The sequence below is a fragment of the Diadema setosum genome, chromosome 20 (assembly GCF_964275005.1).
Source record: "Diadema setosum chromosome 20, eeDiaSeto1, whole genome shotgun sequence".
Taxonomy (NCBI): domain Eukaryota; kingdom Metazoa; phylum Echinodermata; class Echinoidea; order Diadematoida; family Diadematidae; genus Diadema; species Diadema setosum.
This window is the reverse complement of record NC_092704.1, coordinates 34,999,004-35,024,111: the sequence shown is the minus strand read 5'-3', so window position 1 is coordinate 35,024,111 and position 25,108 is coordinate 34,999,004. Positions and strand designations below refer to the sequence as shown.

The 25,108-nt window shown below is 35.9% G+C and overlaps 1 protein-coding gene across 1 annotated transcript; it reads right to left on the bottom strand.

Moving 5' to 3' along the window:
- Window positions 1–2,048: 2,048 nt before the first annotated feature.
- Window positions 2,049–21,346, bottom strand: LOC140243896 (sodium-coupled monocarboxylate transporter 1-like). The gene is made up of 15 exons (XM_072323566.1): window positions 21,023–21,346; window positions 20,166–20,231; window positions 19,670–19,721; window positions 18,927–18,994; window positions 16,489–16,643; window positions 14,091–14,228; window positions 13,412–13,541; window positions 12,739–12,827; window positions 11,005–11,117; window positions 10,206–10,276; window positions 8,830–8,916; window positions 5,706–5,932; window positions 3,815–3,915; window positions 2,689–2,816; window positions 2,049–2,273 (listed from the first exon to the last, which is right to left on the bottom strand). The coding sequence occupies exons 1-15, from the start codon at window positions 21,311–21,313 to the stop codon at window positions 2,100–2,102; spliced, it is 1,890 nt and encodes a 629-aa protein (XP_072179667.1). The 5' UTR covers window positions 21,314–21,346; the 3' UTR covers window positions 2,049–2,099.
- Between the last annotated feature and the right edge of the window lie 3,762 nt (window positions 21,347–25,108).

Sequence of the window (25,108 nt, the reverse complement as noted above, 5' to 3'; positions counted from 1 at the left end):
ATCGCGTTGTTTAGTGTAAATGACCTTTATATGCTCATGCGCCCGTGCTTATAACCTCTAGCCTATTTTAAGCCACTACGAAGACTATTTTTAAGACAAACCCTCGTTGGCTTAATGGTCCGAGAATGCTTGTGAAGATGTAATTCGAAAGTGGCATTGGTAGAACAAGATTTCACAGAAAAGCAAAATCCACATGAAGACACAAAAATGTCAAATTGGAAATGGAAATTGGTATTCTGGATGACATAAGAGAAATGAAAACATTCATAGACTTCAAAATAAAACAGTAAGAGAAAAGGAACTGACGCATATTAGTATCATCAAACTCGAACTAAATGAGAAATAATGGTATGCTTTTATTTAAAAGCAATATGATCGCTGTTTCATGTGTACGTTAATTAACTCATGCTGAAAACTCAGATGTTTTAATGACAAATTGGAAATTTAGTGAAGAAATTTTGAGTACTGAACAAAGTTATTGAGTAATATTTGAATCTAACAGTGGCAATACCTGGAGACAGGTAACTAATTGACTTAAATGTACAGAATTGCTTTTCTCGATAATACAAAATGAATACGAGCAGGTGCCATTTTATGCATATCAAAACTTTGAGACTTCGCGTACATGCGGTCAAGAAAGAAATCAGGCAAATCTAAGCGTAATAAAAATGCAAGAGACTATTGTCATAAGCAGATGCTTGACGAGGATAATAGCCACATATGATAATACCACAAAATAAATTACCAGGAATAGTACTATCACATTGTTTAGTTCTTTCCCTTGTTATATCCGATAGCAAATAAACACTCACTGTTCTCTTTGTTTGATCTATAACTCCATTCATACTCTGGTTAAAGAGGCAGGAACAAAGCTGTGTAACACTGCATATCGCATATAAAAAAGCCATGTCAACGGAGTGAAATGAAGGCCAAGCCCGCCCCCTTTGTTCTCTCTGTTCATAGTATGTCCCTGGCCTCTCCTCGTTGGTGCATGTTGTCTTGTTGTGTGTCTGTGATCCATATAGATATATGCTTGCTTTCTGCATCTGTCATTTTACCTCTGACGAAGGATTCTGCTGGGATGTAGAGCTCAGGCGCCTTTTTACTATATTAAAAAATATCAAATTGAGAATATTTACAGTGTGTCTCATAGCAGAACCTGACTATCGTCAGTCGTAAATAACAGATCTAAGAACTGACAGTTTCCTTCTCCGAAATTTCTATGCTATAATGTTTACTGTCGTCAACATCACAAACCGTATACAGGCTAAGAAAACGAAGCCAACAATTTTCACTTACACTAAGTCATGGCAGGCAATTAATATTACACAATGGGATGGTCTATAAGTTGGCTTATATTTGTACAAAAATAGATCTTATGAATGTTTCTACGAAACGAATTTTGCTTTTTTTTACAGTTTGATATAAGCACTGCATATTACAAAATATTATCGCATTAAATATTCATTGTATATTCCTTAACTTCAACTCGAGGCCTACGATTAATCCTCAGAAGCTTCATTGGAATTTTCAAAAGGCAAATTTCGATGTAAACTGTACATGGCCAGATCGGCAACTCTTTATATGAAATAGTGTTTTGATACTTTAACTCCACATTTTGAGCCATAGGTCTTCCTAAGAGAATGTAAGGTTAAGCATCAAAACGGTGTTGACCATAATAACCATACATAACCCACTAAAGTGATGAATTTCAGGTCATAATAAACGGGGTCATCCAACAAGACCGACACCCACGAGTCATACAGCCTACGAGTTTGACATTAAAAAGAGGTCCATAAGTCATACTGCTCACGGGTCATACAGCCCATGAGTTCGACCGATACAACACGGCCGGAGCTTACTGTGTCGATCTCTTGGGCCTTGTCGAATTCATAGGCTGTATGACTCGTGAGCTGTATGACTCATGGCTGTATGACTCGTGGGCTGTATAACTCGTAGGCTGTATGACTCGTGAGCTGTATAACTCGTAGGCTGTATGACTCGTCGGTGTCGGTCTCGTGACGTGAAGCCGAAAAGACACATGACACATTTCAAGCACATTATAAGTTGCTGCAAGATGACAGGCTGTGCAAAGAGTCCTATACGTCCGTTCCTCTTTTGATCCACACATCCGGTTCTTTCTTTGGAAGCATTCTCTCGTAGGTCGCCGTATCACCGTTTGCAAAGCCTTTCCCCGACATCTTGATGTACTTCATGTCGGTCACGATCTCTTCCTCGTCATCGGTGTCGCCTGCAACATCGATTTCGTCTTCCTGTTAATAAATCATTAAGATACAAAAGACAGTACATTGTTGCATTGTCTTTCCATGAATGTTCCATGTGGCAATTACAATGGCCGTCACAATGATCATACAAAGTGATGCTTGATGATATGACAGCATTTTCCTCATAACAGACAATCTTGGCTGATAATGAAGTTTGAGCCTGTGTGCATCATGCAGCTTATATATTATGTGCATTCGCATTGAGGTAAAATGAAACACAAATTATAGTTTGCCTCTTGTGATTGTATGGTTATGGTATTAATAAGGAAGACTTTTTTATGTTTTAAAAACTTCATCCTGAAGATGATAATTTGTTATGATGCACTTAATTTGATTTGATTTGATTTGATTTGATTTGATGAAACATAGAAGAAGAGAGAGAGGGCAATCTCATGATTCTCACCCCGACATCCACTATCCTCTCATTTCCGCATCTCAGTGTTTGTTTGATCGGCTCCGAGAAACAACAGCAGACGGCATCAGGAAAGTCCGACATTAACTTCAAGTCTCTCTTCTCTGTTTCGTTGGAACCTGAGTTGAAAATATGGTGTATAATACATAACATACAATGCGCAGTTAGACTCAACGATGGGTTACGATGGCAAAAAAATAATGCTCAAAAACTTCTGTCACTAATCGTATGTATTTAATGTCATCAATGTAATATAATACTAGTAACGACGGCAACAGCGGGTTAGTCTAGATCGCAAATATTCCAATGCGCGTAATTGTATTTGATTTTTTAAAGCATAATTCTATACCAGAATTTATTTTGAAATCGAAACCACATTGCGCCTCTGACTCAAAAACATTAGTAACACTGGCTTACACTCTTCAATATAATGAGGACTTGCATTCACGCGCTGTTATTATCCAGCATCTGTAATTGGCTGACAGGTGTAAGTGTGTTTGCTTCGATCCTTTATTTCATTGGCTACATTGTGCAGCTCGTACTCACGACCAGTCGCTCAAAAACATTAGAAAACTCAGCGAAGACGTGATTACAGTATTCTAAAGGGGCAAACAATCTTTGGCGCTTTTTAGAGAACGAGTTGAATACAGGTTTTGGTTTATAAGCTGTACTTCTTGACATTACTTCAGTTACATCAGTTACTTTCAAGCGCATTTATCTATACGCCTGATGGGTCTTTTTTTAATGGTTTTATAAATGCTTAAAATTCGTTGCCTTTTTGAGGATAAATGCAAATTAAAACAAACGAAAAGAAATATCGGGGCAGGGGGTGTTGATCACCAAAGTGTATAGGCAAATCCCTTTACCCAACATTATCAGTATTATTTCAAAGAGTCATTTACATTTTCTTATCAAAAGTAATGATCACCAGAGATGTCCCACTTGAGATATAATTCTTATTTCCAAGATATATATCTTCAATTAGTATATGGCTGTTGAGAACGCGCGAATCCTTAAACGTTATTTTGTATCACTGCTGCTTGGTTAAAATCTAAGTAGCGGCCAATGATAGTGTTTGCTTATGTCAGCGTTAATCATAATGAAATGTGAACTATACCAGTGATGGTGCTGACTATCGTTCCAACGATGACACTTATGATGACCCCGATTGGTGCATAGTAGAGAAATGATATGTGGTATAGCTCAGCCACCGGCGGACTTTAAAGAAGATAAAGCAAAAGAAAACAGAAGCTATGATGTGAATAATTATTGTTTCATATACCAGTGAAAATGACTGAAGATTTTAAAGTCAAATTTTCAAATGATAATTTCAATTCTCCATATTTTTTTCTCATTAATAATCTCCTTTCTTCTTTTACCTGCATTGTCTCCCCATTCTGCATATTTTTTTTTTTTTGCCTGCATTTTCTCCTTGTGGTTATCTCTGCTAAGGTCTTATAGTTGTCCACTAGGCCCTTTGAGGCCCGCAGGCCGTAGGCCCATTGAGGACGGGCTGATTTTGCTATACAAGACACATTTATCATAGAAACCTGCCCGAGTAAACCCACTCTCTCGATAATAGTATGGAACAAGTTTTAAGTTTTAACACATTCACATTTAAACTGAAGAAGTTGTTTATAAATTCTTATATAGTTGAATGAGTTATATTTTAATTAGCCTTAATTTTGAGCTTTCTTTTTTATTCTTTATACTCATTCTTTTCTTTTATCTATTCCTTTCCTACATTATGTACATATGGCGATATGGTGATCCATCGCACCATGTGCCTCGCGTGTGCTGGTATAGACCCTTCATCTCTTTTCCTTTCTCGCCTTTTTCCTGTCCTCTTGTCTCTTTCTCTTTCTTCTTTCAAAATAATTTCCTCTTTTCCTCTTTTTCCTTCACTGTTTTGTTTTTCTCTCTCCCAGTATCTTTCTCTTTACAAGAGAGGTTACTTGTGTTTGTTTGTCCGTCTGTTTGTTTGTATAGGTCTGTATGTGTTGTGCACCTTTTATATTTTGTCTATCTAATTACTTTTTTGATGATATTTAGTCTTTTTGTCCACGAGGAGACTGCAAATTACAAGCTGAGCTTTTTAGCATGTCTCCTCCATTTCCTGCAACTTTAGTTTTAATTCAATTTTCATTTGATTTTGTAATTTGTAATGCGTACTATTGTTAACGTCACGTATTTTTCTTTGTTACTACATTGTATTGATGTTGTGTTATCTTGTATATGAAAATGTTGTTGGAAATGAAATAAATGAAGTGAAATGAAATGAAATGAGGATACTCGGGACTCGTCTTTGAAGCGTTATGTGGCCATGTGGAAGACCATAAGCAGTGAAAGACAGCTAAAGGTTTTACCCCCCCCCCCCCCAAAAAAAAAAAAAGAAAAAAGAAAAAAAAAAAGAATCCTCACATTACATTTACAAAATCATCAGCCTTACAATGAGGTGATGCACATTGCATCCTAAAAGTTGGGATAAGTTTCCCTCACAAGATATATTACATCATCTATAGACTTAACAAAACAATATCTCCCCATTTGCTGCAAAAAGGCACAAGTACGTGCTCTCTATGCCCATTTACACCAAACATTCTTGCCCATTCTTATGATAACGGGGCTTTGCTGCTACATTAGAAATATCACCAAAACTAACCACCCCCAAAGAAAAAAGGATTAAAATGCTTGGTTCTTTGAATGTTTTCGTATAACATTTGTTACACGATTTCACGCTACACCACAAGTGCATTTTGTAACTATAGAGTATATTCAAATACGTTTCATCAAAACTTCACCTGATATAACACACACACACACACACACACACACACATACACACATACACACATTCATGTGAATTTGTTTTCGGTTAGTTTTCTTTTTGTACGTCTATATTCTATGTAATGTACCACTAAGTAATTGCTCATGTTATAGCATGAAAAAAATCAACTACTCTCTCATATTTTTCTTTTTGTTTCATCATATTAAGAATTACGACCTACTCCTCGCTGTGTTCCATCGGCACTGATTGTGTAGTCGTGTAAAGGGGTGATATGTCCGAGGCATAGAGTATAGTTGTGCTGTTAATCATCGCAGTCTCAGATGTATTGTAGACCGGACAGCCATCTACGGAGAGGACGTTTTTTCCTGTGACAGACGGGTATACCATCGCCCCAATCCTGATCCAGCCAACAAACAGTACGCTGGACACCAGACCGGACAGAGCTCCCTGCATAGCGAACAATGATATATTGATATAAGCTGCCATTAGGAATCTCCCTTGTAATAATCATTTCATTTGGTTTACACTTTTTGCTCTTTTTTTGAATAACATTTTGATAATTTCCTACAAGACTGCAACCTCCCCTATACACACATAAACACACACACCCACTTTCCTTCTTTCAGGAAACACTGAAACAATGCAAAGCAAAGCAAAACAAAACAAAAATAACTCGATTTGCAGGAGGTTCCCATACATGCGTTCTTCAGAAGGAAAGGTTCGGGATGGGTGGGGGGGGGGGGGGGGAGGGGTGGAGCATAACCCCTTGACGCCACAATGATTTCTACCCAATACCCCCTCTCCCTTACTTTAGTAACAACATTTTGAGCCCGTGCGTTCATTTGAATATCTATTACAATTATTATTTGTCCATAGGTCAGGGACAATGAGACAACAGCTGGGTCTCAATAGGGTCATTGTGGCTTCCCAGCTGCTCCTGAATTAGTTCACACACACACACACACACACCCACACACACAAACACACACGCACACACACACACACACACACACACACAAACAAACAATCACACACACAAACACATACACGAACAGACATACATGCTGGTAATACACAATTACATACATATTGTATACTTTTCTTACCCACATTATCGTTGGCAATTAGTTTATTTGAAGAAAAAAAAATCTCCTAAGTTCATTACAATTCAATATGAACTAAGAAAATATTGTTTTATCCATAACACATTAGATAGTTGAGTTGCCTATATGTATATGTAATAGCTTTCGTACTTTCAGCTGTCCTGACGATGGAGTGGCGTATTCACCGAGATCTCTTCTTTTTCTACTTGTTCTCATTTTCTCATTTTTCTTTGTGATGCATAAATGAATACCATAGCGTTCTTTAGTCTTGCTACAATATCGCGTCATTTGCATATATTTGTATGCGCAGTAGAGTATATCATTATAGGAGCTGCGCAGTATAAATGTCCTTTATCATTATATATATATATATATATATATATATATATATATATATGAAGAGTTTGTTTGCAAAAACCGATAAGTCCATATTTGCCAAATGGAGATATTTGCGATTAAAGTTCAAGAAAAATAAAGAGAATAATAAGAAAATTTTTGCTTCTTTTGACCATAACTTCAAAAATATTCCTTTATATGTAGTGACCAATATATCATTTAAAAGGTATCATTTTTTACTTTTTGACAGAGATCGTACTTCAAAATCTTCGAAAATGGATTTATCGGTTTTTGCAAACAAACCCTTCATATATATATATAGATTGTGTATGTGTGTGTGTGTGTGTGCGCGCGTATATTGTTGTTTTTGTCACCATATTTCCTCCAACACACACGGCTCCATGAATGAGTGCCTGCAATGCTGTCACAGTGATATCATATCTTATTTGTATTCTTCTGTAATTTTAAAGTGTTAATTACAATATGTTTTATATAGCCTTGCCTATATACATGTACTATCAAATCGTTTATCAAAAATTCTCGCTGTGCACAGATCAATTTTTGGGTAAATACGTTATTTGCATAAAAGTTTCCTTTTCAGTATATCACTTTTTTTTTTTCTATCGCGATATTTACCTTTTTGTGGGGTGGGGTACAAAGTATGCATTGTTTCTCTCACTGTAGATTCATTCGTTTAAAAAAAAATATGTATGTATTTATCAATTGTGTTTCATACAAAAATAGTTAAAACAATATTATTTGCAAAATACTTTCTACTATGTATTACCTTTTTATTGAATGGAAACTGAACCGAATTAAATTGAATCGAATTATAAACTTGTCCGACCTTTGTCTGGGCACCAACTCATGAATTGATTGATTTGAATTTATTTTGACTTTGTGTTTACAAAAACAAAGAAACAAACATATTTGAGTTACAATAATTATCACTATACAAAATAACAATTTGTCTTTTTAGACGTACAAAAGCAGATCACCTGAGTTCTAGTTAGAATTTCAAGAATTACTTGCGATTAAAACACTCTTTCTCAGCATTGGGGCTTGAAATGAGCTTTGAGCTCATAAGAAAGGAAGCTGCTCAGCGTCGAATGTAAAGTAGTTTTCCCCAATCGTCCGCCTGATGGCGCTATTTAACCGACAAATCGACTCTTCTGGCGATGGAGTCTGGACAGTTGATTGCGATGATATCGAAAAGCGTTGTAAAACCTACTAGCCTGAAAGGAACTATGCAATGTTGACGTGTATTGATTCATAAAACCCTGATCATCACATAATTAGATTATGTGCCCCAAAAATATTTTATATGCGTAGTAATACAATTGTATTTATAATATCTTGAGATTAATTTCTTGAGATTATTTGGGGACACCCATAAAAAAAAAAAAAAAAAAAAACACTTCTAAATAGTGCCAGTGACATCATCTGTCAATCATTGCAAGAGTAGGCCTTCTAATATGATTTACAAAATACGTTACTGTTGGAATGCACCTTCCCATTAGATATAACTTACATGTTTTCCTGCACTATCTTTTGTAAATAGTGTTAGTAGCATGGAAACATACAAGCTACTATGCTCAGTCAAGGGAAAGGTTCATTCCAATGTCTTTTGTAAGTCATATTAGTACTTTCGCAGGGATTTACAGATGTCACTGACAGAATCTTGCTACGGTAGGTTTTTGTGGGAGTATCCAAGTAACTTGAAGAAAAAATAGTTGAAAATGTATAATAAAATATACAACGATATTAAGATACTCAATTTGCCACCTCAGTAATGCTGAACGTATCAGGAATCTACGCAAGTCAATGAATTTGCATTATGGAGTTTCTTTTAAGGAACTGTGCAGAAGTGAGAGAAAACAATGGATACCGCCTCAGCAAACATACCTTTGAGTTGGCACGGCGCGAATATATTCCCTGCAGAAAGACGCCAAGCAGACCGCCATAGGATATGCCGGCCAGTGAGAGTGCGAGCTTTAAGAACAAGTCAAATAAAAAGACAAGGTACACGTATAACAATTATGATACAGATTATGACCACGGGGAAAAAACACCCACAAAAACATTGTAACCAGGAGCTGACAATCAAAATGTCAGCACCTCACCAGATGGGATAATCGGAAAAGGGATAATTCTATTGAATAATTGTAAAGCTATCTCGATCGGGAAATGAAACTTTACTCATCATTATACCAAGGGTACTTGGGTTGCTCTTGTTATTATTCAACTAAGACTTCGTTGTCAACGCTTCGATCACGAACTATTTTGATACAATTTTATGCAACTTCAGCAATTGGCCGACAAAAAGGATAAACCGAGAAAAGTAAGCCCTTTCTGGTGAGGACAATACACGCTCATCATAACGCTCATCGTAACTCTCGACACACACATATATATACATACACACACACACACGCACACACACACAGACACACACAGACACACACAGACACACACACAGTAACAAATGCAAAAGAGTCGTTGCTATATGCACGCTTGCACAAATCGTCATTGTTACTTTGTAATACTTTTATATCATTCGAATATGGAAAATAAAAAAATGATATTAAAATGGAACGAAAATATGCCATAATCGTGGCAACGAAGTGGCATCAAAGTTTCTTTCCCCAAGAGAAGTGTCGTCACAGGTTCAGTATCTACTGAATTATCATGAAACATATATGAAACGGTCAAACCTGCCTTAACGGCCACCTGTCGTATAACGCCACTAAAAACACCCCCCGAAAAGCCATGTCAAAGACTCTGCCCACAGCAGCCACCTGTCTATAACGGACACCACCTTTTTCATCTCCCCCGGGTGGCCGCTGTAGACAGATTTGACTGTCTGGTAAGAAGGGGATATAATTTGATCTTAAAGGTATAATTGAATGACTGAGTGAATGGTCACATAGGAAAACGGATATTAGATGAACAAGCATAACTCACGGAACAGTGTTTAAAGGTAAAACTCATTTCATATGTTTACAAACTACGAGAAATCGAACAAAAATTTAGTCTAATGTATACGAAATTAAACCTTATAACTTCACCTTGAACAGTCAGAAACATACACCAGATAATGTAAGAACTTGCCATATAACTCCGACGTAGTTAGCCGATGCTTGGCAGAGAGTTTGTTGCCAAGTCACACTTTTTTATTCAGAAGGCAAAAAAAAAAAGAAAAAAAAAAGAATTTTATCACAATTTATTGCAGGCTGGTAAGATATCAAGTCTTCGATTCGTGGGTTTGTATCACCACTTACCGATAAGACTCCTTCTCCAAGAATGCTTGCCACAAAAGCCGAGCCAATCGATAACAGACCAAAAAGCACCGCTTGAAATGTGAAATAAAAGACAACATAATCTCACTTTAATATCTAATAGGAAAAACCCAGCTTCGCTAGATTTCTATTTTCAAGGGAGTATTTAGTGAAAAAAGGAAGGACCTTTATACACTTTTCTGAATCACACTTTAATATTTCTTTCACCATAAACAGATTATTGTACGATATTTCCTCTGTATAGACTGTACTTAACAAAATAAATTGTCTATACTAAGCTTTTATTTTTCCTGTATTATAATCATATATCAGTTATCAGACGCTCTTTCTGTACATACTACATAGACAATTCTGGATAAATGTGTTATTGGTATAATTATTTGTTTTCGAGTGATCCGCGTCTTACAAACTCCGTTTTTTGGGAACATTGCAAATCATGCTTCATTATTCATCATAAAACTCGTACACATATTTTGGATTATACGTTATGATTTATGCTTCTTAAAAATTGTCAAATGTCATATGCACACGTTGTGTTATGTAGTACCTTTTGTTAGATTGAAAAAAGGGTAAGTGAACTGAAATTTAAATTAAGGTATGTTATGAATCATGAAGGTTTTTTTTCTTTAAAGATAAACATTAACTCTCTGCAAGTCACATTAATTTCTTTTCCTATAAGTATGTGTGTGAAATTTGTGCACATTCTGCACATTGCCTCAGTGACACAGAAAGAGTTCTCCACCCAAGCCGTAATAAGAAGGTGTTGGCAAATGAGTCGTACCTAACAACTTGGTAACCATTGCGTATCTGGAGGGTGCCATGTTTGGCCAGAGCACCTTAATCACGTCCTCACCGGTCACTGCTGCTAGTGAATTCACGCCCGATGACAGTGTACTGGAAAGGCAAAATTGAAATTGAGAAACAAACTTGGTAACAACCTTTAGAAGGCGAAGAAAATGCTCAGATATATATCGTGATTAAGCACAACCCAGCATCCTTGCTCAAAGAGCTGGTAGTTTTGAATAAAAAAAAAACAAAAACACAAAAACAAATCCTTATAAATTTCCTCCTGTACATGGCTCACTAAAAGTTAATTAGACATTGAACATTGTGGTCAAAAGATCGGGAGTATAAAGAGAGACTCCGGAGGATAAAAAAAATCATGCACAATGTACATGTTATCATGGAGAGATGCATTTCATCTGGGTAATTGATATAAGATATCGTTCGTGAAAGTTGATGCCGTCACAGCTGAGTATACACCGAGTTCATTCAACAATATCAAAAAATATCGGGATCCTCTGGAAAGTAAGAAAATATCCTACTAAACATACCCTGCAAATTCTTTATAATGCACTCATATTATCCCATATTACCTACTATAATATTGTGTGGGGAAATTGCGGTGTTAACAAAATAAAGTCGATATTGTTATTACAAAAACGTGCCGTAAGACTTATTACCGGTTCACACTACTTAGCACACACTGAAACTTTGTTTTAAGATTTAAAGACTCTTCGAATTTCTGATATACATACATGGCAAGGAGCAACATTTCTGTATAAATATACTAACAATTAGCTCCCTATATTGTTTAAAGATATGTATATTTCAAATTATAGTATTCATTCATATCCTATACCCGTCATGCAACAGATTATCATTTGGGAAACCCTAAACTCATTATAACTCAAAATTCCATAAGACATCATGGTTCAGATGTATGGAACTCACGGAGTGATGACCTTAAACGCAGTTCTTCTTTACAACGTTTTAAATCATCCTATAAAAATGTTCTCGCAATGTACCACTGGAATTAGATATTACGTTTTTGTTAGCTCCCAACTCCTGAATACTGTATCTCATTGCTTTTCCTCTCTTCTCCTCTCTTCTCTTTACTCTTCCCATTCGGCACTTGGGGACCTTATTCTCGGGGTTTTTTTCCGTCTTTACACATTCCACCTTGTGTTGTCCTTTTTGGTCAAATGACATTTAGAATACTTTAAAGATTTACGTTATTTGTTCTACGTGTGTGTATTCCGTTCCTTTAGTTTAAAAAAAAAAAATTACAAGGCATTTATATCTGTATGTTCAGAGGCCGTTGTCCAAGTCAAACGATTTGTTTATTAATAACGGTCTCCCCCACCTGTACACTTAGAGATCTGTGATGAAATTCATGTATTATTTCACACGATAATATACTTGTAATGTTAAATCTTGTTTATATTTTTATGACTTGTGAATAATATGTTCCATATTGTTATACTTATCTTCTGTTATGTACAAGTGGAGAAATAAAACTTATTGAAACTGAAACTGAAACTCCGAAATGTTAAAGCATGTTGCCTATAGTGTCTAGCTCGTGAGCCGTGAAGGACTCGTGGGCGTCGAGATCGTGGGATGACCCCGATCGCTTGGCCCCTCGTGAAATTTTTGCGCAGTCTTACTGCAAATAAAATTGATTCCGACACAAACTGTAACAATGCAATGGTCAGTTGTAAGGCATTGTTCTTACCTGATGGAAGCACTGACCACTGCTGAAAGAAAAATTCCAGGAAGTCCAGGCATGTCTTCGAACATCTCCATCACAAAGAACGGCATGAGCTGGCCAGATATGAGCAGATATCGACAATTAGATAGGTATTTCAATTTCAATATTATCTTCACTTTTTCAACGGTGAATCATACAGTAAATGCCTCACTTTTGTATCCGTATTATGGATTATTGCATCCTTAGCATATTGCTCATTTTGGTAGTTCTAGAGAATAGGTTTGCAAAAAATAAATACACTAAAGCCTACAAGATCTCCTGCCATCGTCGAAAAAAAAAATCCTTTAAAATCACTCAAAATTGTAAAAAGTTAGTTACCGTATACTAGAGAACATTAAGTAGAGGGATGAAGGTTGAGGTTTGAATTTTCTTCAGTTTGTCTCTTTCTAAAGAATGAAATTTGTAAAAGATCGCAAGTGTTGATCGGTAATTTGATTTGAATTAATTCTAAATTTCATTTGTTAGAGGGAGACAAACTGAAGAAAATTCACACCCCCTATAGCATAGTATATAGTATAGTATAGTATTCATTTTCCGTAAAACAATAGCAAAGAAAAAAAAATGATTGCTGATATTCACCTTTTTCACCATGATTAATACTAAGTGGAGGCAGGGGCACCAAAGTGACTCAACTTACCTGGTCCTTGCTTTTGACGTAACCCATGGTGAACGGATCGCAGTCCACATAGTAAGTATACATGACCACTCCAGAAAAGACGCACAGTGATACTATGATCATCTTACCCACGGTTGCCAGTACGATCGCCCTGATCAAAGAAACAATCACATGCTTCTACTTGCATATCCGACAAAATTAGACTCCATTGAGGCAGTTTTACATCATTGATGTTTATTAGACATTGCGTAATGGTACTTAGAGAAGGTAAGCGCATATCATATCAATTGAAAATAGCCAGTTGATTTTTGAACAACAAAACATTTTTAGTGACTGACCGCGACGATACTGCCTTAGTGGGAAAAAGGATAAATAGCAAAGAAGATATTAATCAAATTGTTTGGTCGTCTGAATACAACTGTCTATTAGAGCCCGTGTTATAAGAAAAGTTATATTTTATTTGAAATCCTAGTAAGACTTTACCAAGAGAATGGTGTGTCACATAAAAAATTTTGACATACTTATAATTACATAATTCTTTGTAAAACAAAAAGATATAAAGCTTAAAAATATTTAACTATTTAAGAACGAACGTGCGATTTCGGGTGTTTCGATTACTAATGGGATAACGACCGCTTTTTTCGCCTCCCTTAGATGGCCGCTGTGGACAGATTTGACCAGTTTGAATCTATATACTCACATGACGGCTCTACGCTTCGACCCAGTGGAGAGGATGCGTTGTACAATGGTCTGGTTAATTCCAAGCGTCAGATTTAGTGTTCCCATGCCAAATATCATCCCCCACGCCGTGTACCGCACCCGTGGGTCGAAGCTGAAACTTTGAGCATAAAACAACAAGAGTAACTTTGATGGTATGTCCGCATCATCTACAATCTGTTAACATTAGTGAACGAATGGCTATTAAAAGTTAGGGTATTTCACACTTTCAAACAAACTTTTTTTTTCCCCTTCCACAGGGTGTTTTATTCATACACATATTCAGAAAGTCACATTTACAAATAATTTTTTAAATACAAAACAGAATAATAATTTGGTTATCGACAAACAGTGGCCTACTGCACTTGTACATATAATAACACAATTTCTTTATCTTTTTTTAACAACATATAACTTATATCATTCTTTTATTTTATTGGCAGAAATAACCCTGAAAACACTATAAGTATCATGTAATTTTGATATTCAAAAGCACTTAATAAATAAAGTCCATTTTCACAAAATTTTTTTCTCTACTATTCATTTGACTTATACATTTTTCCATCTCAAAATAACATTTTATCTCAGATATTATATGTTCAAATGACGGAACGGTCTTTTAAAATTTCGCTGAAAAAAATTCTCTTCTTATAACAATCATCATACAGTTTAATGCAACTGTTGTTGAGACCATAAAATCCGAATAACTTGTGTTGGTTTGTAAATACAATTTGTTTATCTATCTTCAAAAGTAACCATCGCTCAAACTTATTCCATATGTTATTTGAATAAGGACATGAACAGAATATATGCATTATGGTTTCCTCACTGTCATTACAAAACGTACACCTTTTATCTGTTACAAAACCAAATTTTAAAAGAGCGTCTTTCATATTTAATATTCTATTGAGAATCTTAAATTGAAACCACCTCATATTAATATCAATAGTTGATTCAAAAGGAATTAAACAGTATAAAGACCATGCTTCATCATCAAGATCCAACATACTACTCCACTTAACAAAACTGTTACAATGTTTTGACGTCAGATTTTAATGTTATCAGCTTATTAACTGGGAAAAGTCTAGTGTCGCACCCCTGTGGTTTGCAAGAAGGTTTAAAAAAACAATTCCGCTCACTTTGAGTTGTCTGCAACAGATAAAGTAAAGCAAGGTCAAACAGAATGGTACTAATCTTGTCTAAAAATAGGGTTTAGAATGTAAAGGTTTTACATTTGCTAATTAGATAGTGGCATTAGTATTGTACCGGCTTATACAAATCAACTTAAAAAAAGTGATTGTGTCGTCATCAGCTAACATCTCACCCGCTTGTTCATAAAAAAAAAAATAAGAATATACCAATCTTGCCTTTGGTACCGTTTGCAGTTAGATTCCTTACTCTTAAAGTTATTAACACTAGCTGACGAAATTTATAGGAAGAAGATAAATGCAGTTTCAATGTTTCATAAAATATACAGTAGAAATGTGTGTATTTGGTCAAAGAAGACTTTTTAAAACTATGATGTCATCACCTCATTTAGATATAACTGCTTCATGAAAATATGTGAAACCTAATTAATTTTCAGAAACAAACTCTTTCTCCAGGTACAATATTCTCTCTTTTCTCGACTCTAGTAACGATCTTTCCAACATTTCCGTATACTGTTCATATTTTGCAACATTATACATTTCCTTTGTTATAAATTGTGATGTAATTCATGCATTCAGTTTCTGTTGGAAAAAAAATGAATAGAATGAATGAATCTTCATCCCATTGTTGAGTTTTTCCATAAGTGGTCTTGTTCATACCTTGGTATGTCTAAGCTCTTGTGCCTGTCATATTGTGTGCTGCTTGTTAGGCTCGTTTCTGCTGGATTTATGATCTAGTTTTGATCAGTCCTAGTTTCATCAGCCCACATGATGATGTATTTGAAATATGTTTATTGCAACTTGGTCAAATGATTAAGTTATGAGTACTGCATTTCTTGACCACGTATTTCATATTTTCCCTTAAAAAAGTATTACTGTAAATGATGGCACACACAATCTACAAACCTTGCTTTAGGTTCTATTAATCCTCCATCCCCCTCCCCCCCCCCCCAAAAAAAAGAACACCCTCAAATATTTCACTTCTTTGATTCTCGTTAAATAAGGTACAGTGTACCCTACATTTTGATATTGCCGTTGTACTTATGCTGGCATCTTTTCCCATTTACTCACATTGTAAGCATGGGATATTAGTTTATGTTAGAGATGGAGAAAAAAAAAAACAACCCTGAACTTGAATGAAACATCTACTGGTCTGTTTGCTTGATGTTCTTAAAGCAAACTCTACCGTGGTGCATAAAAGTCCAGCTGTAACTCTTTGACTGGACTGCCTACTTGTTGAAGACGAGTCGCCGACCCTCTAGGCCGATCCGCCACACCTCGTCGGCACCACCGACCTCTATGGTCCCTTTAATGATGACGGCTACGACACCGATGACGATGATCAAAGCCTGAAGTGTGTCGGTCCACAAGACTGCCTTAATTCCACCCTATCGGCATGAAACAACCAATCCAGGCAGGGAAGATAAATATGATTTTGACTTTATGACTGTAAAAAGTGAAATAATGTACTCTAACTCACGCTGACTTTAGAGAAGTAAATATCTCAAGTTACATGGTAGCAAAGTGTTTGGTTTGTTGCTGCACTTGAAAAAAAAAAGATGAGAGAAAATCAAACAGCGATTTTATATCAAAACAAAATAAAATGTTAATTAATCTTCAGCCGGAAAATAAGGTGTTTTTTTTTTCCGCATGCCGATATTTCTAAGAATCAGATTTATTCTGACCATGTTCATTCTTTCGGTTGTTGAGACGATGACAAAATTTGTTCTAAAAAATGCCAGTGATTTTAAATAACAGCTAAATAATATTCAAATTCAAATTCAAACTCTATTTTCACTTTTTTTTCCAACAGAATGTACTAGAAACCATATGATGAATTTGACATGCGAGTCGTTGGGAATACACATAGCCAGACAGGGATAACAACATGTTCATGTCTACATGATCAGTACAAAAAGAAACATACACTCTATTTGTACACTCTGCGAAAAAAGTGGAGGTACCCACTCAAAAGACTGTGTTTGTAACATGTGGGTACCTCTGCGGGAAAGGGGGGGGGGATAAAGGGGGAGTGAAAAGCTTACAACTACAAAGAGTGCGGAAAACTGGGAAAGTCGGGAATAGAAAAAAGAAAGAAGCAAAAGTGTGAAAAAAGGGAACAGAAAATAGGGAGAAGAGAGAGAGAGAGAGAGAGAGAAAGAAAGAAAAAACTAAATACCATATAAATGTAAATCAAGAAGTCAGGCTATTCAGATGAATGATGATGCCAATAATGATTACAAAGTAGGATAAAGTAATGCTCTCTTTGAAAGAAGGTAATTAATGTCAATACTATCATAATCTTTTAAGAGGAGTGTAGGGAAAAGACGGGATCCATGAATATGGCATTGGCTAAAGGCCGGTGTTGCGACACGGATTGTCGCCCCTACACGGATTGTCGCCCCCGGCTCGGGGCGACAATCCTTGACGGAGTTGGCGTCACGGATTGTCGCCCCCGTCACGGATTGTCACGTATAAAAACAGTATAAACCATGTCACCGGGTTCATGAACACGTACAAGTGGGCGATGGGTAAATATTATTTTTGGCACAAATTTTACAAGTATAAGGATGTGTGTGTGTGTGTGTTTGTGTGTGTTTGTGTGTGTGTGTGTTAAGATTATTCTAATCTTGATGTGCATGATGAATGAAAAAAATTATCGGTTCAAGGTCCTTATACACCACGTTTCAATAAATGAACTGTGAGTAAACAGATGGCACCACCGACTTTTGGATACGACATCGTACAGGCTAAAATTTATATTAGCGTAATGAATAATGAGTCAATTTGTCTATTTAATGCTGGTGTGTGTAATATTGGTTAAATATCACGTTATAATTTTGAACTATGAGTTTGAATACGATCAAAGATTTCAATGCTTGAGGAGAAATCTTCTTTAAAACATTCGACTTCAACTGAAAATTCCAAAAGTGGTCTGCCTTCGTGTTAAGGTCACCTGCATATGTAGCTGCTGTAATCTGAATTAATTTTACAGTTTTATCATGGTTGAACATAGCCATTTTTTCATATAATTGTTCACACCCAACCGTAAAAAAATACGGATATTTTGACGCTCACATCTTTCTAACGGGAACAGTCGGACAATGACACCATTGACAATGGTGGACCCTTGATCTTGAGTGTCAGTAAAGTTGCCCTCCATTAATAGATAAAATCACAGCTTATAAAAAAAAAAAAAGATTACTTTTAACTTACAGAACTGGGAAATGTTATCTAAGATGTCATCTCAACATGTAAATATCAAACAGAAAAAGGGCAGGAAATATGATAGCACTCGAGGAGGATAAGATGAACTTGGAGCACGTCAAGTTCATAAAGTTCGCCTTCATGAACGTATCAATATTGGCTTTCCTGATGGATATATATGACGCAGCAGATAGTTACCTCTAGAATAATTCATATCTAATAATTTATGTCTTTAATCTGTACCTTTCTTAGAGGCCCAAAGCCAATACCCAAGTCCATGCCTCAGACGCTGTATGCTGACGCGGCAATTACATGTACACACACAGACGAACTCATCTACAAATGGTTATTGCTACACAAACGCACACACGCACACATTCAATAGTAAACCACGCATCTTATGAAGACGACGAACATGTGACACACGTGGATTCTTAATTCCTTAGAATACATTCCGTGCGTACCACTGCTGTGTAGAAGATGCACACCCCACCGGTAGAGATAACGCAGGCCCACAAATCCATTCCAGTCACTGCAGTAAACAAACCCATGTGAAATATAATTACCGATATTACATATTTTTAACAGCAGCAGATATGACCCGATCGATTGAGGTGACGTAACAATAACAACACATGATGGATATTGATCTAGTTGTAGTAATATAAAGTGTAGGGCCTACAACTTGGTAGCTAGCAGTGATTTCAGTTATTGTGACAGCGGTCTTCGGAAGTGCATCATTCTAGGAATTATAGTATAGGAAATAATAGCATTACGAGATGGAAAGGCACGTCGATCGTGATTGTGGTTTTGGAAGTATGGATTCTCTGAAGAGATCGGCAGAATGAATGTATAGTTTGTAGTATTAGATCAATATATATATATATATATATATATATATATATATATATATATATATAATAATAATAATAATAATAATAATAATAATAATAAAAAACATATTTCAACCATAGGACTATTCAACAATATCTGCGATTTCTGCTCTGGACTGAGTAAATACTGCCAGCGTCCAGTTGGTAGACTGAACAGATTTTATTGCTACATGTTACAAGATATAATAGATTATACATAAGTATTATTTTTTTTCTTTTTTTTTCTTTTTATAAATGCTCATCTTATTTGGGAAAGCAGTACGCCATAATATTATAATAGCTACACAGCAGAGCAACTCATACGATTTTCTTACCTGCATTTATGGCTAGGGCTGGTGTGTACATTGCTATACCCATGTAGATCAGCTGAGAATATAGAAAGATAATATATAATCGGGCGTCAATATGAATACTACTTAAGACCTGTCTTCTGTTGGGAAGTTCTCATTGATCTAACGCCTATGAAAATGCTTCAAGTGATTATCACTTAAAATACAAGAAACATACGTGTATACCATACTTGTAGGTTGCAATCGTAAACCACGCGTTTGGTGTATTACTGTATCACTTTACTGAGAGGTATATACTTTTGTTGAACATTACATGGAGCACGAGATCTTATAAAAGAGAAAAAACACGTTTTCATTATCTTTGTGTCCCTCAATTGAAGAGTGACATCCAGTAACTTTTTACACGTATTTTCTTCACTGTACGTCTTGATAATATCGTGGTAAGTTCATGAAAAAAAATGGACAAGAAGTGAATGGAAAAGGAGCAAATTCGAATTTCTGTTGATAAAATTGTGCTTACCGTTTGTATGGAGAAGATGGCTGTACCACATGATCGAACGGCTCGGTTGTATCGCAACTCGAGGTACTGTGATAAACAATGAAATACAAAGTAAACACAACATACAAAAAAAAAGACAACGCTTTATTACTAATTATCAACCAATCCGTGATTTTCCCTTAACAGTCAAACGCGCACCTGTGGAAGGCAGACGTTACGTAAGTTATTCATATGCCCTTTGATATCAGACAAAGATTCAGCCTAAAAAGATTTCTGTCACAACTATTTGGACATCAATTAACGAATTATGTTTGCATATTGGTCTTGCAGACTGCCTTTAAAAACTCACACCTGTCGACTCCCTGTGTAAAGATGATAGAATTCTATTTTTATTTTCCTCGTAATGCTTGATACATTAGTAAAGCATATAATATAAGACACGTTGACTAGAAAAAAAAAAGTTTCGACCATTGAGGATTTACGGTTTCTGGGACGAACACTTTACTAGGGCTTTCTATAGCTCAGTTGATACAAATGTAGAGCACCGGACTAGCATCTGGAGGTCTCGTGTTCAAATCCCGATGGAATCCCATTTTCTTTGCTCATTATTCCACTAATAGGAAAAAAAAGTTGATACATTTCCCTTAATAATGAATTTAAAACAGATGAACTGATACATGTATGTAGAATAAAAGATAGCCTGAAATTATTTCTGAATAACTTCTTTCTTTTCGTCTCTAAGTATGCCGTGTTGTGCATACTTAGTGCAATACTTTCAAAGTGCAATACTTTCAAAGGCGACTGCGTCACAAAACTTGAGAAGAACTTGTCTTGTCAGATAAATAGAAAGAGAGGATGAAAGAAACAAAGTAACTTGCCTCATAAACACTCGTGATATTGAGCTTAAAGAAGAGTGGCATAAAAAGTCTAACCAGGAGCAGGTTAGGAAGGATGTAAGCTATCACACCCCAGAGAAACATCGTGTCGTACATGTAGATCTCTCCCGGTGTGCCGATCACAGAGATGGCTGAGATGAAACTGACCATGATGGACATTGATACGGGAATGATGCCCATGTTTCGATTGCCCAGCAGAAATTCATTGGCCGTTTTCTGTCGGCCTCCGGACAGCGCCGAGTAGACGCCAATGGCTGCCGAAACCAAGAGCATCAGCGCGAAGACGACGTAGTCCCACACGCCAAAATGGCGAACCACATTATGGTCCGTCATGGCAGTGCGATTTAAGTTCTGATAATAAACAGGAAACGGAGACAGGAGGCATTTTAAGGCAAACAAAGACAGACAGTATTAAAGGACTAGAAGGCTTCAAAGTTTTCGACAGGTCATGTAACACTGCTATCTCAGAACGTCCTCGCTATATGCACCATGACTTCTACGACTGCCATTAGCTAATTTAGGTTAGATTGATAATGATGGTAATAATGATAATAATAATAATAATAATAATAATAATAATAATAATAATAATAATAATAATAATAATAATAATGATAATAATAATGATAATGATAATAATGACAATAATCATCATCATCATCATCATCATCATGATAATAATAATAATAATAGTGGCTACTTGTGTAGCGCACAGGTCCACTTTTCAGTGCTCATGGCGCTTCAAAAATGAAAAGACATAATTATATAACACATGCATATACATAATTGAGACAAAAGCTTTACCATTTTACTATACATGAAGTAATTCTGCTTATATGATATACTCAAACGACTAACGTCACCATCACTTAAACAATGTATCGCTACTGCTACTTCTACTACCACCACTACTACTACTACTACTTCTACTACTACAAGTACTACTACTAACACTCTACTACTACTACTACTACTACTACTACAAGTACTACTACTAACACTCTACTACTACTACTACTATTTTACTACTACTACTAAAGTACTACTACTAACACTCTACTACTACTACTACTACTACTACTACTACTACTACTACTACTACTACTACTACAAGTACTAATACTAACACTCTACTACTACTACTACTACTACTACTACTACTACTACTACTACTTCTACTACTACTACTACTACTACTTCTACTACTACTACTACCACTACTGATACTACTACTATACAACTACTACTGATACTGCTATACTACTATAACTACTACTACTACTACTACTACTACTACTACTACTACTACTACTACAACTACTACTACTACTACTACAACTACTACTACTAGAAGTACTACTACTAACACTCTACTACTACTACTACCACTATTGATACTACTACTATACAACTACTACTGATACTGCTATACTACTATAACTACTACTACTACTACAACAACTACTACTACAACTACTACTGCTACTACTATATGTCTCTCACTCCTGAATCTTTTACTCCTGTTGTACTTTCCAAACTTACTAACCTCAGTCTACTATTTTCCTCTGGCTTTTTATTCTATTTCAACTATTATCAAGATCTTGCTCTTACAACACTATCATTGACCAACTGCTGCTGCCACTGCTGTTCATACTTACTAATAACTATAGAACACACTTCTTTCTCTATGACTGCTTCGTGTCAAAAAAGAAGAAGAATAGTTTGGTGCTTTGCTGGTTGTGTTTTCTTTTATCCCTTTAGATTCATTTTAACGTGCTGATGAATACTAAAGTTCCTGTTTTCTTGCTAAAGAAATGACGTAAAATAGATAAACATATATAGCGTTTAAATTATGTCTCACAGACTACAAACTTTAGCATCGATGAAGGAGGTACTTACCTGAGACTGATAATAAGAACGATGCAAAATGTTCTTTCTGGCGTGGAGCGAGGAGTGCAGCTCACATGATAACGGAAAATAAAATGGAGTGGATGGTGTGTCTATTCTTATTCGTTTTTCCGTTTTTGCTCGGAAATTTAATAGGGGACGGAGTTCGGATTTGCAATATCCAAACATCACTATCAGCATCTCCACGCGGTCGTTAAACATAAAGCTTGTTGACACTAATGCTCTCATCGGAAGGGCGAGGAGGGGAGAAAGATCAGGTCAACATTTTCTTGGCCGTAAAGATTTTCAGATCACCACGCCATGGGTCTTAAACACAGAGTGTCAAGCCCCTCCCCCCCCCCCAAAAAAAAAAAAGAAAATAAATAAAACAAAGGTCATCATACTTGTGATGATTTGATTTCTTAGAAGGTATCGTGTTCTGTAGCGAATTTCTTATAGTCATTTCTATATTCTCAAGGTATTGCTGTTATTATGGTATTATCGTAAATATTGGCTGTTATCGTCATCATAATCATCATAATCATCAATGTCACATTGATGATAATGTCATGATGATAATTGTCTTTGTAAATATTTCACTGATAATCTTTCAGTCTGAATCTCTCATTTACACACTTGGATCTCAAGCATTTTTAATAGGAGTAACGCTGCTATCTGCGGGAACTCTGTATTCTATGGGCTTCTTCATATGTTTAGCGAGATGGCCTGCAATCATACATGATGGATCAACCTACCAAAACATTTTTCTTGCCGTTACGAGTTAGTTGTGGCTGTTACGCAGACATTGACAAATCAAAGCTTCACTTGAATTCACACGTCATGTAATCAGGTTAATGCCGTCTCAACGCAAATTATCTTGAAGCAGACACAATTCCAATAGTTACGTAATGATCACAATGATAATGCTATTCAAAAATCGTCTGTGTGTGCGTATGTGATGAATTTTTGCTTTTGTGTTAGTTGTAAATGATTTCCAGTCTTTCCAACCATTTCGTCTATTTTGTAGACTTGTATCCAATTGTAAAATATCGAATATGAAATCATAAATTTGAAAACATCTTTTTCAAATTTCTTTTCACTACTAATGATGCAGCTATGATCATTTTTCATTCGGTGAACGAACTGTCTTTTGTCGCACTTTTAGAATAAGCAAGTTTGGAGATCCACTTTGTGCATGAGCAGAAAAACGTGATTTGTACCAACAGGCATAATGGCTTTTAAATTTCAGTGATATAAGCATCTGTGATGCATTGATTATTCATGTTATCCCTATGGTGCTTGCCAACATATCCACCTGACCATACATGCTGACAGCAGACCTGGTATTTTGACAAAATTAACCTAAAAAACGTTAAAGTATAATGCAAAACGAAGAAATGGAAGCTTCTCCAAGCTGACGGACCATTCTTGTTAAGTGGTTTACCCAAATTCATTGTTAGTTTGAACATGAATTCCATAAATTGTTACATCTGCCAAGCTCATGCATTATGTCATCACTTTTAAAACGAGTGAAGTGCCTAACCTACTGAGTAAAAGGAAAGGTCATTTGCACCAATGTGCACGTGAGGTAATGCCGAACTGGCTTATACAAACAGACGGGAAAAAATGGAGGAGAAATGATTTTCTAATACAATCAGGCGTTATTCTGACATTAGACCTGCTGTTAAATACTTTCTAATTAATCCACAAACCACTATGGACTTCATGATGTCCTAATGAAAAAAAGAAATCCCCTAAAAAAAATCTTTGCAAACACAAAGCGCTCATTCACAAGACGACGAGTAATAAGCCTTCATAATTATCAAGGAGTATGGAGTTCAGAGCAAATAAACCTGGAGAGGTTAGATGGATAAGTTTACTTTACTAGGCTAGTGAGATAAACGGTAAGTTTTCGTTAAGATGTTATCTGATGTGCTTCGTAATAAGTTTTTTTTTTTTTTTTTTTTTTTTTTTTTTATTCTGGGGGTGGGATCCCGTGTGGAAAGGAGAATCAATACGCAATATGTATGTGCTCACGTGGGTATATGTATATAATATATATGTATATATATATATATGAAGAGCTTGATTCCAAAGGCACTAAATCCATTGAAAAATTATGGATTTAGCGCCTTTTGGAAGCATTTTTTATGTATACACATATCTGTGCATGTGTCTGTG